Source organism: Vulpes lagopus, chromosome 2, assembly GCF_018345385.1.
Source record: "Vulpes lagopus strain Blue_001 chromosome 2, ASM1834538v1, whole genome shotgun sequence".
Lineage (NCBI taxonomy): Eukaryota > Metazoa > Chordata > Mammalia > Carnivora > Canidae > Vulpes > Vulpes lagopus.
In genome coordinates this window covers 138,852,293-138,870,272 of record NC_054825.1, presented here as the reverse complement: position 1 = coordinate 138,870,272, position 17,980 = coordinate 138,852,293, and the positions used below count along the sequence as shown (strand labels likewise).

Genomic DNA, 17,980 nt, shown 5'->3' with positions numbered 1-17,980 from the left:
CCCTAATTTTTCTTAATATAAAATTAATCTGTGTTTATCCATCTACAAAGAAGACCTCAAACAGCTGAAGACCACATAATGTAAGACATGGCAAGTCCCACTTCCTATACCACCAACTCTTTCTACAATCCCATCAAATTGGCTTCTCTTTTAACTCAAAATCCAGCTGCTCAATGTGGCTTGCTCCTAAAAGTTACAGGTTAAGAGATGTAAACCATTTACACCCTTTCCTTGTACTGTAATACCATTTTCTAGCAGGAGTAAAATTAAAGTTTACAAAAAGCAGAGATAAGGCTGGTTGTTGAGAACTAGGGGGTCAAGTGGGAATGAGGGGAAACATGGTGGAGAAACATGGTGGTAGAAAGGCTTCTGTGTAGTAGGAGGTACCCTGGACCTGCTTTGACATCCAAAAGCCTCATAAGGTAAAGGAGAAAGCAGGAAAGAGAAAGCCACCAGTGGTGGAGCTTTCCAACAGTGCTCAGGCCCCAACTGTCTCTTCAGGTCCCCCTGGAAGCATCGACATGGAGGCCAGAACAGACAAAGCAGCCTTTGGAGGCCAAGAGAACTTGTGTGAGGCCAGAACTTGGTTGCATCTCTGTGATTTTTAGGAAATGTCAGGAATATTTTTGCACACTGGGCTTTTGAAATGGCCCCACAGGATTAGTGGAGGTGATAGTAACCCCACTGAAAATAACTACAGTGTTCACACAGATAGTAATAATAATAATAATTAACATTTATTGAGTTTTCCATATGCCAGGCACAGTTCTATGGATTTTATATGTGGTATCTCTTTATTCTGCACAATTATTCTGTTACAAAGTAGGGATTCTTTATCTCCATTTGGCCAATGATGACACAGAGACATAACAAGGTTAGATAACTTAATCAATGACACGCAGGTAACATATGATGGAGCCATGTTGTGAGCTCTGGAGAGGCTGACCCTTGATCACCTGTGCTCATAGGGATACAAAGAGATCCTCCCTCTAGGGTAGTCTCAGCTTTGCGCTGCTTAAGATTTGGAGGAACTGTCTCCTAGGTGACAGGTGGGGAGAGCCATGGGGAAGAGGAGAGGCAGGGCAGAGCCAGCTCCAGGGCTTCTAATCACTATAAAGTAAGGTAAAAAATAATAAAATAAAAAAATAAAATAAAATAAAATAAAATAAAATAAAATAAAATAAAATAAAATAGACATTGTGTGGGGGTGAAGAGGCTTGGAAGGTATAAGCTTCCAGTTACAAAACAGATAAGTCCTGGGGATGTAATGTACAGCATGGCATAGTTAATAACACTGTATTACATATTTAAAAGTAACTAAGAGAGTAGATCTTAAAAGTCCTCATCACACAAAACCTTTTTGGTAACTATGCATGTGATGGATGTTAACTAGACTTGCTGTGGTGATCACTTCACAATATGCACAAACATCAAATCAGTATGTTATACCCCAGAAACTAATATCATGTTATGTGTCAATTACACCTCAATTTTTTTTAAAAAAGGGCCAATATTTATCTCACTGCCAATTCTAATTAGTTGATTTCTTGGTGATAGAGCCTCAAAACTAAACACTAAGACACCGAAGTAAAGCACTGAAAGTTTGTGAATAAATGAATGGCCCAGTGTGCAAAATACCCCATCATTTCTTAAAACTCATACTCGAGGACCTTATCTCTTGGGTCTATTCCCATGTCCCACCACGTGTTGTGACAGCCAGCAGGTGAGGAAGCTGTAACATGGGCGAGGGTGAAGGATCCTTACCTGACTGCACAACTCGAGGTTCTGAGAGTACACAGCGATCTGCCGTCGGGGCTGCTCTTCCTCCGACAGGTAGCTGGCCAGGAGGATGAGAACATCAAAACCGAATTTGTCTGCAAATGCTTTCAAGCCACTGCTGATATTGCTGTGAAACATACAGTTCTGAAACAACAACAGGCAATTTGATATTAATGCCAGACTGCCTCATTCAGGGACTTGTGCCACAAATTTGTCCCACATTATGGTGTGTCGTGACGCAAATGAGATAGACACACAAGTTTGCAAACTTTCATGCTATGGCTTAAAATGTCCTTTGCTTGCCTATTTTCCTAATTCAAGAAAGGAAAGAATCCTGGCCATTTTTTTTAAGAGAGAGACAGAGTGTCTGTGAGCCGATCTGGTTGGGGAGGAGAGCAAGAGAGGGGCAGAGGGAGAGGGAGAGAGAATCCCAGGCAGACTCCTCACTGAATGCAGAGCCTCCTGGTCCCCTGTGGGGCTTCATCTCACCCTGAGATCACAACCTGAAGAGCTGGAGGCTGAAGTGACTGAGCCACCCAGGTTCCCAGGAGTCTTGGCTATTATTAAGATAGTTTAGATAAGTAAGAAAGGTCTTAATAGTTTTTCCCTAAAATGTTTATTAAAACACTGACTTTGCAAAAAAAATACTTTTCCTTTTATTGTTCCTAGGATGTAGGAATAGCTGCTATTATAACTATCACTAGAAAAATAGGAGGAAGTCCATGTTCTTTTTTTAAATAATTGCTTTTCCAATGATTATTATAATGCCAAGAAGAATCCCTAAGGATGAATCTAGTTGAGCTAACTATATGCTTTTTATTCCACTGTAGGAGTCCTGGAGATTTATGGAAGGGCAATGATATCAAATCTTCTTGCTCTAAGTGGTAGCTAAGAAGGAATGAATCATTGTGGAAAGGAGGCCATTACCACAGAGCACCCAAACTCATGGCTCACATCGTCCTTGACTATGTGCTGGCCTTTTTGAGTTTTATTACCTGCAGTGAGAACCTCTTTGTTGGCATAGTTTTCTCTCTTTCTTAAAGAAATGAACTAAAGACCATATGTTAGGCCTTAGCATGATTCCTAGCCTATACTAGTTGCTCAAAAAAATGTTTTTGTTTTTGAAGATTTTATTTATTTACTTGAGAGATGGAGAGTAAGCAAGAGAGAGAGAAAGAGAGAGAAAGAATGAGGGGGGGGGGCATAAGGAGAAGCAGACTTCCCAATGAGCAGGGAGCCCAATATGGGGCTTGATCCCAGGACCCCAGGATCATGACGTGAGCCAAAGGCAGACATTCAACCACTGAACCGCCCAGGCGTCCCTTTACTGGCCACTTTATCCATAATACATGTGCTCTGTAATTCTGCTGAGTTGAATGTTAAGTCTCTGAGGCTCCTGAGGGGCCACACAAGACACGTGACAGATGAGTGGGCCTGGCCCATCACCAGCTTCCACACCTCAAGGAGTGGTTGTTATCTTCTTCTGGGGCAGTTGCCCTCACTAGGCATCTCCCAAGACCATTGCACTTTTGGGGTAGAAGGAATTGCACATGCGAATTCACAAAGCTCTCAAGGATACATTGTTGCTGAATACCAAGGATCTATTGTACTTACTTGGTCAATGAATTTACGGTGTTCAAATACAATAGCTTTTGGTAACATGCGTTCCAGAAAGCATACTGTCAGTTTTCATGCTTTTTATTTATTGTCCAAATGTCATAGTAACAATCTTTAAATAGATAATTTAAAAAATTAACTCACCCATGATAGAAGTATGTATTTAAAATGATATATTTTACAAATTGGACCTCATATTATTATACACAACGGGCATTCAATAGATGGAATTATTTCAAATCATTACTGGTGTTAACCCTTAAGAGAACTTTAGTGCTGAGCTTTTTGCCATCATGCTTTATAAAAGAAGCTATAGTCCCAAAGGAAAACGAGAATGAACAGCAACTACCTACATCTTATCTCCCACATCCTCCAGACTAAAGGCATTGGCCAAGAGGATCAGCAATTTTCCTTTCCAAATATTTTTTTCCATATGTACATAAAGTCCCTGACATAGTTATAAATCCTGGAAGGCAGATACAACACTCCTAGGAAATTTTTCACACATAATAACAATTATCATGAGACTCCCAGCAAGGTCACTTGAACACAGGAAGGCAGGTTTTACTGGTAGCTGAGCACAGGATTGGGAGTCAGTAGATTCAGCATTATTCAAAGCCATACTTGTGGAACATTTGCTATTCAAAACTGTTGGCTAAGCTCCAATCTATTCGGATTCTTTGGTGTGAAAATGACGGCTCTACGATCTTGTTGGACTCAAGTCCAGAGGCAATGACAACACCAATCATCTTGTTAGGAATGCAGAGTCTCAGGCCAGTTCTCCTCTGGGTGGCCCCCAAACCCATGTGAACATATGAAGTATTGAAAAAAACAAAGATTTAAGTGAATCACTTAGGCATTGCTATCTCCAAAACGGCAAATGTCAACAACTATGTCCCATCTACCCTCATATAATTGTCCAAACCAGAGTTGATCTTACTGGCTTTAGGATAACGTCAGGAGGATCATCTTTAAAAGAGAATCAAACAAGGGAATGAGTGAGAATCTTCAGGAATCTGGGAGGCAGAGTCTGTTTGTTCTGCTTTTGTGCCGGTGCTGTTTGCATAGGAAATAATTTATTATTGTCTTCTAGCTACGCAGGGAGTCATGTGCTACAAAGGCTCTTATGTTGCTGACAAGCTAGGCTGGCCCTAAATAAACAGCACTTCATCATCAACACAACCCAACTGTAGATACAGGTTGGCATTTTATTTCTCCCATCTGCCTTCTACCTGATAAATTACTGTTTTAGTTACATGTATACAAATACTATTTGTTAATCTGCTCATATGTCTCCTCCACCTTAAGTTAAATTATATACATACACACATATGTATATCTCACTCAATTTGCCAAAGGTTCAGAAAAGGAAGAGCTCCTACCTTAACTTAATATACCCCCACTGTATAGACTTAGCAGTACAACCGCAGCCTCAGATTGCTGCAGGGAATTTATTTATTTATCTATCTATCTATCTATCTATCTATCTATTTATTTATTAATTTTTTTGCTGCAGGGAATTTATAAAGTTACTTTACTAATCATTATAGCTGGTAACTGACTGGCATAAAACCAAGCCCATTGCAACACATCCTCCATTAGGAAGAATGGGAAGTGCCCCCTGTCATTGTGCTTTGTCACACCCATAGGTCCAAAGATTCCATCATCAAACATTTTTAGAGGACAAGAGTCCTCTTGCCCCAGTCATTTCTAATTTTGGAAACAGTAGGAAGACCCTGGAAGTATGGGGAGAAAAAGGCTTTATTATTTCCCAGCCAAAAGCTAATGTGAGGGTGATGATCATCATGACAAAGTGCAGGGCAACAGAAATGATACTACTACTAACATAGCTTTAATCCTCTAACGAATGTAACAACCGAGACAGTGACAGTGATAGTGTCCAGTAGATTTACTACATTTGTGGTTGAAAGTTTGCAGACAAATGCAGCAGTAAATTTTAGTCTCTCACAAAATCCTGTTTTAGTTCTTATTTCATCACTCTGAAAAATTGAGTCTTTAGGCTACGTGCTGATAGCTGTAGTGCATCACATGAAATAAAGATGATCTAAATAATGTGTAAACATTTGAGTACTGAAATGTGGCTATTCCCTGAGAGAGAAAAACCCACTCTTTTATTCAAATTATGATTTTTCCTAAATTCAAATTCAATTAATTAACAGATAATGTATTATTGGTTTCAGAAGTAGAGGTCAGTGATTCATCAGTTGCATATAACATCCAGTGCTCATGATATCCTGTGCTCTCCTTAATGCCCATCACCCAGTTACCCTGTCCCCCCGTCCCACTCCCCTCCAGCAACCCTCAGTTTGTTTCCTATAATTAAGTCTCTTATAGTCTTTGTCTCCCTCTTTGATTTCATCTTGTTTTATTTTTTCCTCTCTTCCCTCATGATCTTCTGTTTTGTTTTTTAAATCCTACATATGAGTGTAATCATATGATAATTGTCTTTCTGACATTGCTCATATATTCCTATCCTCTATTGTCTCCTGAATCCCTCTGTCAGGTTTCTGCCTCCATGCTTCCATTGAAGCCACTCTTCTCAAAAGTACCAATTACTTCCAGATGGCAATATCCAAAAGTCACTCTCCTGTTCTTACTTTCTTTGACTTCTCCAAAGAATTCCACGAGGTTGACCCTCCCTCCTTTTCCTGAAACACTTCATTCCTTCACTTTGCTAACATCACACTCTCCTCGTTTCTCTCCTAGCTCCCAGGCTATTACTCAGTCACCTCTGCTGGTTCCTCTTCCTTTTCAACCTCTAAATGTTCATGACTCAGAATGTGTTTTCAAACCTCTTTCTCTTCTTTATCTGCACATTCTCTTCGGGGATTTCATCCAGTTTCATCAAGGCTTTCAAAGCATCTGTCTGCCAGTGACAACCAAGCTATATCCACCTGAACTCTACCCTTGTCTATCCTCATGGTATTTCCACCTGAATGTCTAATAAGCATCTCAAATAAAATAAAGCCCACCTCTACCCCAATTTCCTCCATATCATTTAGTGGCACTGCCATGCACCCTGTTACCCAAGCCAAACATCTAGAAATCATTGATTCTTTTCTTATCTCATTTCTTATCCATCAGCAAATCCTGCTAACTTTATTTCTAAAACATAGTGCAAGGGGGATCCTTGGGTGGTTCAGTGGTTTGGCGCCTGCCTTTGGCCCAGGGCGTGATCCTGGAGTCCCGGGATCGAGTCCCATGTCGGGCTCCTGGCATGGAGCTTGCTTCTCCCTCCTCCTGTGTCTCTGCCTCTCTCTCTCCTTCTCTCTGTGTCTATCATAAATAAATAAATAAATCTTTAAAAAAAGTAAAACATAGTGCAAGTCCAAACACTTCTCTCCATCTCTATTACTGTCCTTTCCAGGGTCACCATCATCTCTTGCTTGAACTGCAGCAACAGCCTTCTGACGGGTCTCTCTGCATCTACTTTTGTGTCTTATAATCAGCTCTTCTCACAGCATTAAGAGAGAGCTTTTAAAAATGTAAGCAAAATCATGACACTTCGCTGCTTACAGCCACTCAATGTTTTCAATGCAATTGTTATTATTTACTACCATTTTATTCTCTTAATTGGAGGAGGAAGTTTTAATGTCGAGTTCTTATAAATCAGTGGGGAAAAAGTAAACATAGCAATAGAAAAACAGTTGAACATAAAACATTTACAGTCAAAACACAAATGCCAATAAATATCTGAATTCATTGATAATCAAAGAAATCCTTCAATAGTAAAATATCTTCTCTTTTCCTATTATTGATAAATATTTCCTAAGGGGCATTCTCATGCACTGTTAGAAATATATTCTAATGACATAATCAGATATGGACACAAAGGGTTTGTGGACAGAGCTATTCACTGGATTATTACTTTAATAACTAAAACTTAGAAACAATCTAAATGTCCAACAATAGAGAAATGGTTTCACAAATTATGAAGGAATTGCACAAAAGAATAGTATGCTGCTAGTAATGCCACAAGAAAGCACTCAGTGTATAGAAGCAAAAAATAATTTCTATGACATATAAAAATAGAATATCATTTCTCAATGTATCCAAATCATATATATTGAAATCTAACATGCAATGGGTATTAAGGCACCCTGATATGAAAGTTGTCATAATTTAGCAAGTTGCTCATCTAAAATCTGACTGTGTCTCTGTTATTTTCAAGAGCTCCTTCTAGGTTTTCCAGTAAAGGCTTTGGAATCAGCTGAGCATGAACTGATTCTGTCTCTGTTCTTTGTTGGCAGGGTGACTTGAGTGAGTTATTTCACTCACTTCTTCAAGCCCCAGCTTACTCACTTGTAAACCTTCACTTCGGAGAACTGTTGATAAGAATTGAGAACATGAGGACGCCTGGGTGGCTCAGCAGTTGAGTGTCAGTCTGCCTTTGGCTCAGGTCATGATCTTGGGATCCAGGATCGAGTCCCACATTGGGCTCCTTGCATGGAGCCTGCTTCTCCCTCTGCCTGCCTGGGTCTCCGCCTCTCATTCTCTCTTTTTCTGTGCCTCTCATGAATGAATGAATGAATGAATGAATGAATAAAATCTTTAAAAAAAAAAAAAGAATTGAGAACATGAATCAAAGAGCTGGCCCAGTGGCTTGCACAGAGTAGACAATGAACATTAGGTCTCTTTCCTTTCCTGGTTCTTTAGCCATCAAAAGGTCATTCTGGGGATTCATGAGATTTAGCTGATTCACAGGAAGTATTTTACAAATACTGGTATAAGAACTGGTTATTCCTATTAAATTTCTTATATCCTTTATAATATATATATATAAACTTCCAAGTGATAGTCACACACGTTTTTAAGTCGCTTAAGTGACTCGCATGTAAAATTTTTAAAGGTGAGCGGTTAGAGAAAGTTATACAAAGTTAAATGTGAAGTAAAGTCATTTAAAGATAATCTAAGATAAAAAGTAAACAGGATTTATCTCATGAATGAGATATTTATCTTTAATTCCAAGTTACACTTTCTGTTTGCCGATACACAAATACCAGCTTTTAAAGCATCACAAAATTTTGTAGTGATTTTTCCTTTTGCTAAGTCACCTTGGGTAGAGCCTACCCCATCATTCCCACTGTTTCACCTCCAAGGGCCACATGCCCTTCAGTAGATCTTACCCCTCATGCTCTTTTTTTCTATTTAGGTCCAGCATTCTGGATAACACACATAATCCCCAAACAGTTTTCTCTCTTACAAATGATAAATGAAATATATTGAATAAGGCTTTCTTTAAATGAAATAAATTATTATCTGGGATCCCTGGGTGGCGCAGTGGTTTAGCGCCTGCCTTTGGCCCAGGGCGCGATCCTGGAGACCCTGGATCGAATCCCACATTGGGCTCCCGGTGCATGGAGCCTGCTTCTCCCTCTGCCTGTGTCTCTGCCTCTCTCTCTCTCTCTCTCTGTGACTATCATAAATAAATAATTTTTTTTAAAAAAAGAAATAAACTATTATCTAATGCCATCAATAAGCTATTCCAGGATTTATTACTTTTGAGATTCTTTTCTTCTTATAGGAAGTAGAAAAATCAAGTAAGCAGGTATTTTTTTGTAGGTAGGATAAAAAAATCATTCCCCAGATTACAACACAAGCTTGTATAGCTTCATTTCTGGGGGACAGTAAGTCTTAGAAACATAGTTTGACAATCCATAACTACCTTGCAAGCAGAGTGACCAGCATGGATTGCTGAGTTACTGAAATTTAAGAGTATAGTTTGACATTTATACTCTGCATGGATTTATTTCTAGACTGAGGACTATTTTTTTTTCATCAAGATATAAGAAAAATGCTGAGGTGTGTACACAAATGTTCTAACTGAAAGCTTTATGATTTATGCTACCAAAATTCCATTATGATGTTTAAAATATTCAGCAATAATAAAGTCTGATAATTTTGACAGGAAAATGATTTATGAGAACACAAAATGCATAAATTAAGAGATTTCATTTATTCTGTTTTTCATACACTCTTTAATTGGTAAGCAAAGATATTTCCCATGTTTTTACCAGATGTCATTAAGAAAAAAAAAGCTCTATTGTTCTTATTTTTATAAGCTCGCCAAGGCATTTTGGTAGTAAAAACTTCACTGGGTCTGTTAAAACTATATTATGCATCATATTTTGAAAATAGAATTAGACATACATACTGTTCTTCATAACTGAAGAGAGAGCTCAATTGTGAAAAGATTTTGTGAAAACTAAAAGTCTATAGTATATAAATGAGTATGTAACATATGTAGATCAATATGACACTCATTTAAACCAATAGTTTACTATTGACTACCATAGTCAATAGTTTATTGACTATTGATTACCATAATGTAATCAAGTGCTGTGTCTGCATTAAGCACTCTGTTACATGCTTTGCATCATCTCATTTAAACTTTAAGATGCCCTAATGAGGTGGGTAACATCATCTCTGCATCACATTGAGAAAAAGGAGGCTCTCAGAGGTAAAGAAACTGACATCACATGGCTCATCCAGGTGAAAAATGGGACTCAAACCCATGTTCTAAGCTCTACATCATTCTTAAACAAGAAAATTCTTTATCATCAAAGATAATACTGATGAATTGTTTTTTAATTTAATAAAAAACTTTTTTTTGCTACCCTATTTATGATTTAGTATCAATTCACCCTTGTTACTATAGACAAGCATGCCACATCCTTGATTTTAACATTGCTAATAATAATGAGCTGCCTACATTTTTTGATGATTCAATATTATCATGTTTTTTGACCAATTTCCAGTTTTTCATCTACTCTGCAAAATATAAGTGTAGTCTGACCATGAATTGTATGTGTAAACCTAAAATTGAAAATTCACCCAAAGAAACTGCTATGAAGAAGAATATTGTGACACTCTTGCAGCAATATATATTTTTTAAAAGTTGGGCATGCGTGTGTACACAGAAAACATAAAAAGCAGGAGAACTGGCATGGTCCTGGGTCACCCAGAGTTACTCCCATGCAGTTTTCTTCCTTTAGTAGCTTGGACACACAATGGAAGAATCTCACTTTTCATACAGGATATAAAAACTTTATTTAAGGATGCTCCCAACATTACTTTTCTTCTGCTCAAAAGCCCAGAGAAACCAGGAATTAGGATTGCAGAGATGGATGGGGAAACAAAAGAGGTAATTTCTTACCAGAAGGGAAGGGGTATCTTAATGGAAGTGTGAAAATTAATTGAAAGGGGGGGAAAGTTAAAAAAAAAATAAAAATAAAGGAAATCTTATTTAGAATGATGTCAGGAGGGCAGCAGGGGAAGCTCTTAAACTTTACCATTTGTTGTCAATTGCAGATCAAACAGTAAGGGACAGATCTTGCACATAAACACTGCTTTACTACCCCAGCAGGAGGAAGAAAGGTTTCCTTTTCCCCTGGCCACAGCCCAGCCAATGAGAGACTCTTGCAATTCAGCCAATGAGAAGCCATTTACTCCAATGGACTTTTTGTTTATGACAACCTTCTAGACTCCCTCACTTTCTCTCTGAAGGAGCCTTCCTCTCTAGTGTTCTGTTGACCTGCCTATGGTTTGCCGTAACTTGCTTGACCCGAATTGCAATTCTCTGCTATTCCTGAATAATCCGATTTTTTTCTGGCAAAATAACGGGCTGTTCTATTTTTTAAGGTTAACAGGAGAACTTACAATATCACCATTTCAAGCAACGTCCTCCTATAAAGGCATAACCATCAAAGACAAAATAATGCATCAATCTGCAGATGCTTCTTGTGTAGGTCAAGCACATCATAATAAGCATTAGAGGAGAAACCAAGAGTCTTTTAAACAATCTTCCTAGTAAGGTCATCATTTGAGTCAAAGAGTTCAAGAATAGAAGGAAAGAGCACGTTTGCTGAAAATTAAAAATTACTGTTTTCATGTCACAGGACAAATAGTTTTTACCTCCAATAACCATATCAGTAATCAAGAGAGAGAAAGAGAGTGACAGAGCGAGCGAGAAGGGGGGGGGGAGGAGAAGGGGGATACAGTTCATCAGGAAGCAGAGGTTTAAATTAAGAACTTTTTTGGGGGGGGCAGCCCTGGTGGCTCAGCAGTTTAGCACCACCTTCAGCCGAGGGCCTGATCCTAGAGACCCAGGATCGGGCTCTCTGCATGGAGCCTGCTTCTCCCTCTGCCTGTTTCTCTGCCTCTCTCTCTCTATGTCTCTCATGAATAAATAAATTAAATAAATAAATAAATAAATAGAACTTTTTTTTTTAAAGAGTTTATTTATTTATTCATGAGAGACAGGGAGAGAGAGACGCAGACACACAGGCAGAAGGAGAAGCAGGCTCCCTGCAGGGTGCCCAATGTGGGACTCAATCCCAGGACCCCAGGATCACAACCTGAGCTGAAGGCAGACATTCAACCACTGAGCCAACCCGGTGTCCCTTATTAAGAACTTCTTAAAATGAAACGGGCTGGTTTCAGATCAACCTGAAATTAAGCAAGTTAAAAATCCTACCCCATCCTCAATGTCTCCATCATAAAGAGAACTATTGTTACAACAGAAACCTGCCCCGGAGAAAGATGCTTGTATATTATACTTCCTAGAGGAGATGTCCTAGGCAGCCTCTCATAACCCGTTAATAGTAGATTGAATACTTGCATGTGGGGAGGTTCACAACCAATAATTCACGATCTCATTAACTAGCTCAGCCTAATTTACATTTTCTTTAAGGACAGACCCATAATCACCAAAACTTTTTGATACAGTATGGATTCAAGGACTCGGCAGGAAAAGGACTACACTGTTGTTCCCCAGTAAGGGTCCCTTTGTTTGAATTTATGTGTGTTTATAAGGATTTCTAGATGGGAATGAATAACTCAGGACCCATGTGTAATGGAAAATCCACTCATTAGTTATGCTTTATTTTTGAGATGGTGGAACCTGGGAAACATTCCAGCTACCAGATAATAATACTGAATTATTTCCATAATTGTGTATGTTAAAAAATGTTTAAAAAAAATCCCCATTGGTTTGTGTTGAGCCATGAGCTTGAAAACTTACAGCTTTATTTATTTTTCTTTGTAAAAATAAATCATCTAGTTTGAACAATATTTCGAGAAAGCAGGAAACCTTCCTTCCTCTCTGGGTACCCTTTTCTGATTTATGGAAACCACCAGTCAAGTCTCTAGAGCACTAGCTGTACGTGTACATTACACACACTTCTGATTTTTCTAAGCTGTGTCAATATTAACCTGACCAAATGAAGATCAAACTGTCTCTTTTGTTCCTCCCGCTCCTCACATGGGGAGCACAATATGGCTCTTGTCAGAGGTGCTTCATCATTTTGGCTCAAGGAAACTGTCAGTACAGTTTGGGATTCGTTCTTCATGGGCAGATTTCCTGATGGGTCTAATGAAGCCTTTCTGCTGACAACTCATTTGCTAAAAATACCCAAGCATCACCAAGTTTAAGTAGTGGAATATGGTTGTGTCCCCTTTGCTATCCACCCAATGAAAGTAGTTTTTTTGAAGTCTAAAAAAAAAAAAAGAAAAAAAATCTGTATATCAAGGCACATGCCTCTAACCACTTATGTATGTGTTCTTGCTAGTTTCCATTTGCTCACTGATAAACTTTATGACATTCTTAAATTGGAATATAATAGGGTAAACACCAATCTTAGAGCACACATGCAGAGCCAACAGTCTGTGTGTGCCATTTGTTGCAATCTAAGCTAATTACCAGAAACCCCCTCCTGCAAACAGATACACTCTGGGGTTTGTGGTTTTGTTTTCATTTGGAGATGTCTGGGGTGGGGGGGGGAATCTCAAGGAATTCATTTTCTGGGAAGGACACTGTATTGTCATGAAAGTTGGTCCCAAGTCACAGAAACTTAATTCAAAATGACTGAAGTCAAGAGAAAGAAAGTCTGAAGGATCTGGGGAATGTTCTCAAAAAAACAAAGACAGAACAAGGGGACAAGTTGGGAGGAGAGCAGGGGTTGCCAGGGATGTGCTTCTCCACTCTCTTCTGGCTTTTTCTCCTCTCCTGTGACCAGCTAGTGTCCTCTGTGTGCTAAGAAACATGAGCCCCTGCAGCTCCAGTGTAGACCTTTTGGTTTTAGTCAAGACTCATTCCCTCTTGGTTTCGAGTTTGAAAACCCTGGAGTACGAATTCTGGTTGTTCCCACTTGGGTTGGATGCCTAGCCCTGTGCTAAGAAACAGAGGTAGATTGGAAAGACCACAAAATACACATATGGTACTCATCATGACAGGAGGGATGGGTAAAGAGTCATTTCCTAGAAGAGGAAGCTAAGCAGATCAAAACACAGGTGGGCACCCCTGGCTATCAAGCAGAAAGAACTCTTTCTTTCACACACACATCCACACACACACACACACACACACACACACCAGATAATTTCCCAAACCCCCATTTTCTTTCCAACCAAGCCCCAGTGAGAGAGAGAGAGAGAGAGACAATGCTTGGAAAGTTAACTTGAGTGAAGTAATTTAGTTAACTTTCATTATTTTCGTGGTGGTTTGGACTCTAATTAAGAGAGGTATTATAGGGGCACCTGGGTGGCTCAGTGGTTGAGTCTGCCTTTAGCTCAGATCGTGATCTCAGGGTACTGTGATCGAGTCTTGTGTTGGGCTCCCCTCAGGGAACCTGCCTCTCCCTCTGCCTATGTCTGCCTCTCTATGTCTCTCATGCATAAATAAATAAAATCTTTTTTTTAAGAGAGGTATTATAAAGAGGAGTGACAAAACAAATCTACAAAAGTGTAAAGCTTATAAAATGAAAGTTATGCTTCATCAATCAAACATGCATAGTACCATCTATTGAACACCAGAAAAAAGAGGCCAGGCTTCTTTCACCTTTATCCTTTCAGGTCAATGTGAGGGATCCCCTTTCTGAACTCGGAAGTCTTAAGATGCTCTGATCTTCATTGTACCTGTCAAACTTCCGCTGCTATTTGCACCATACGTATGAGATACCAAAATGCTTTAAATACAAGTGAGAAATGATCTATACAACCCCTGCCTAAAAGGCAAAGCATATTTGGGACAGGAATTGTATTTATAGGTTATTGTTTTATACAAGAGGTATAGAAGGGGTTTAAGCAAGCCAAATGCTGGGGATGGGGCAGGAGGGGTATCTGAATTCATAACAGGTACAAAAGTAGTACCTTTAGACCAGGGTTTCTCAAATTTGGCATTATGGACACTGTGGCTGGAAAATTCTTTGTTGTGGGAGTTGCTCTGTGTCTTTCAGGGTGTTTGACAACATCCCTGGGCTCTACCCACTAGATGCCAGTAGCAAACTCACCCCAGTTGTGACAGGTATGTCTCCAGACATTGTCAAATGTCCCTAAGAGAATGTCCCTGATTAAGAACAACTTTAGAGAATAAGAGTAGGAGAGTCTCCCAAACTTAATAACTCAAGTTACATCCAACTTTTTCAAAAACATCTACTGCATAAAGCAAGACATATCATTAATTCCATCTAGTTTAAGAGGAAGGAGAAAAAAATGGGGTGAAGTCACCTACAGGGATACATTGCACTCATTAGACAAATATTTCCTTTTTCTAATTGGGCAAAAATTTAAAAATTCCCTCAATTGTCTTTTAGTTTAAGCATATTAGTATGCTTATAAAGTAAGCATACTTACTTTAGTAAGTAAAGTAAGTATGCTTTACTTACTTTATTGCATTACAAAATGCTGATTTTGTAATTAAATTCAAAATTTTGATTCTTTCAAAGAAAAAGCAGGATGATTTTCTTTAAAAAAAAAAAAAGCCAGGATTTTACTAAAACATCTACTTCCTGAGGCAAGAAAAGAAAGTTTTTCTCTTGGTATTTTCCAGAGATTTTTTAGTCTAGGAAAATTCTATTAGCCAGGTCAGTTACAGGTAAATAAGGCATTTTTAAACATGAAGCTTGATATTTGAGATTCCTGAAAATGACATACATACTTATCTTTTAACTCTGTTATGGTAAGTCCCAAATATGATGGGTATTGAAGACAATGAAACATGTCTGAGGCATTGTGAGTATTCAATGAATGGCTAGCATCGGTGTCTGATAACAGGCTACGTGGAAAAAATTAATCAAAATCCATTTCTGAGCCTGAATTATCTGAACCCATAGGTTTATATCACTGGTTCTTAAGGTTGGTTGTACCTTAGAATAATCCAAGGAGCTGCAAAACCAAAAACAAAACCAAAAACAAACAAAACAAAACAAAACAAAAAACTCAGACCCCACCTTGTGAAATTTAAATTTAATTGGCTTAAGGTAAGGGGGCTGGGCCCCCATATATTTTCTAGCCATTATTCTAATGTGCAAGCAAGATGCACAATAGTGGTCTATATTGATATAAAGAAATAATTTTCAACTCATGCCATGTAGACATAGTTTCTATATCATTGGTCCTCGTTTCCATTCTCTAGCCGTTGAGTGAACTTGCAGAGTCAATGGGAAAACCCAAATTCCAAAAATATGAGTTCACATCTTATTTGTAAAATAAGTAGTTCTAATTCTCTCCAATGAGCAGATATTAAAATGTGCTTAAAGCATGGATTTTGAAATCTGACAGCCCAGAATTCAAATCCTAGCTCCACGCCCTGTTATCTCTGCACCTTTGGGCAAGTTACTGGATCATGCTTAGCTTCAGTTCTTTCATCCGGAAAGTAAGGATAAAACCTGCTTTACAAAATGAGCTAATCTATACAATGCTTAGTGGGGAATCTCTGAGAGTCAACCGACAATACATGGTAGTGTAACAGTGGCAGGACCAACAGCTACAACTTTTTTTTAATGGTGAATTTATCTGTCAATTAGGCCATAAAAATTATCCATTCTTAGGTAGAGTTTAAAAATTATCTCTTTACCTTATATAAGTTAGAAAGAGTCCTGTTCTAAGATTCTTTTGTTGTAACCCACTGTTTGCATTATGTAAGCTCTGACATTTCTGATTCAAGGAACTGTCGGGTTAGAGAAAGTGCCTGACCAATTCGCCAGATAGCACAATGGTCCAGCTTGATGGAGAAATGGGTTCTTCTCCAGGTTTTGATTTTCCTGTGTGGTCACAGTAAATTAATGGGTCTTAAACTTTAGGTGCATCACATTCACCTGGAGGGCTTCTGATACACCTGGATTCCACTTCCAGAGTTTCTGATACCATGGATTTGGGGCCAGTCAAGAATCATTGTTTCCAGCAAGCTCCCGGGTCCCGGGTGATGTCAATATGTATGGCTGGCATAGGGACCACACTTGGAGAACCCACCTTGATCCAAAGCAAAACATTGCCCCTTTCTAGACCTCAAATTCCTAACCTAAAAAGGAAGAGTCTATTAAGGTAATAAAACTCATTGCTTCTACTTTCTTTGATTCTCTCTCTTTTTAAAGATTTTATTTATTCATGAAAGACACAGAGAGAGACAGAGATATAGGCAGAGAGAGAAGAGACTCCCTGTGGGGAGCCTGATGAGAGACTCCATCCCAAGACCCTGGGATCATGACCTGTGCCAAAGGCAGACGTTCAACCACTAAGCCACCCAAGTGCTTATCCTTGACTCTTTAAAAATAAAGACCTATTTTTAGCAGGTCTTCTGCTAAAGAAGCAGACTTCTACTGATGTTTTGTTTGTTTTTAAGATTTTATTTATTTATTTATTTGAGAGAGAGAAAACAAGAGAGAGCACAAGTGGGGGGAGGGAAAGATGAGGGGGCTTGATCCTAGGACCCTGGGGATCATGACCTGAGCTGAAGGCAGATGCTTAATTGACTGAGCCACTCAGGCACCTTTCTACTTATCTTTTTACGTATAAAAGCTGATAAGATTAGGACAAATAATTGAGTAATTAAAAATTTGGTTAAAGAGGGAAATCTTTTTTTAAATTTTTTTACATTTTTATTTTAATTTTAGTTACAGTGTTATATTACTTGCAGGTACACAATATAGTGATTCAACAATTCCACACATCACCAGGTGCTCATCACAAGTGTACTCCTTAATCCTCATCACCTATTTTCCCCATCCCCTCCACCCACCTCCCCTATGGTAACCATCAGTTTGTTCTCTAAAATTAAAAGTCAACTTCTTGATTTGTCTGTTTTGTTTTCCCTTTGTTCATTTGTTTTGTTTCTTTTTTTTTAATTGTAGGTTGTATTTATTTAGAGAGAGAATGAATGTGTGCACATGAAGAGGAGGAGGGGCAGAGGGAGAGAATCTCAATCCTACTCCACACTGAGCATGTAACCCAATGTGGGGCTTGATTTCATGCCCCTGAGATCATGACCTGAGCCGAAATCAAGAGTGGGATGCTTAATTGAGCCATCCAGGGGCACCTTATTTATTTTTTTCTTAAATTCCATGAATGGAATTTCTGAGCCATCCAGGGGCACCTCAGTTATTTTGTTTCTTAAATTCCATGAATGAAATCCTATGGTATTTGTCTTTGTCTGACTTATTTCACTTAGCATTATACTGTCTAGTTTAAACCATGTCGTTACAAACTGCAAGATTTCATTCTTTTTTTGTCTGAAAAATATGCCACGTATGTGTGCATATATCTATATATCTATATCTATACCATATCT

The 17,980-nt window shown here is 38.7% G+C and overlaps 1 protein-coding gene across 6 annotated transcripts in view; it reads right to left on the bottom strand.

The window, feature by feature from the left end:
- PRUNE2 (prune homolog 2 with BCH domain) overlaps positions 1 to 17,980 on the bottom strand; it is a 256,673-nt gene that overhangs the window by 82,740 nt on the left and 155,953 nt on the right. For all 6 annotated transcript variants that reach the window (XM_041742368.1, XM_041742375.1, XM_041742364.1 and 3 more), the window contains exon 7: positions 1,765 to 1,923. In XM_041742368.1, coding sequence (XP_041598302.1) covers positions 1,765 to 1,923 — 159 coding nt within the window. The remainder of the gene's footprint in view (positions 1 to 1,764; positions 1,924 to 17,980) is intronic.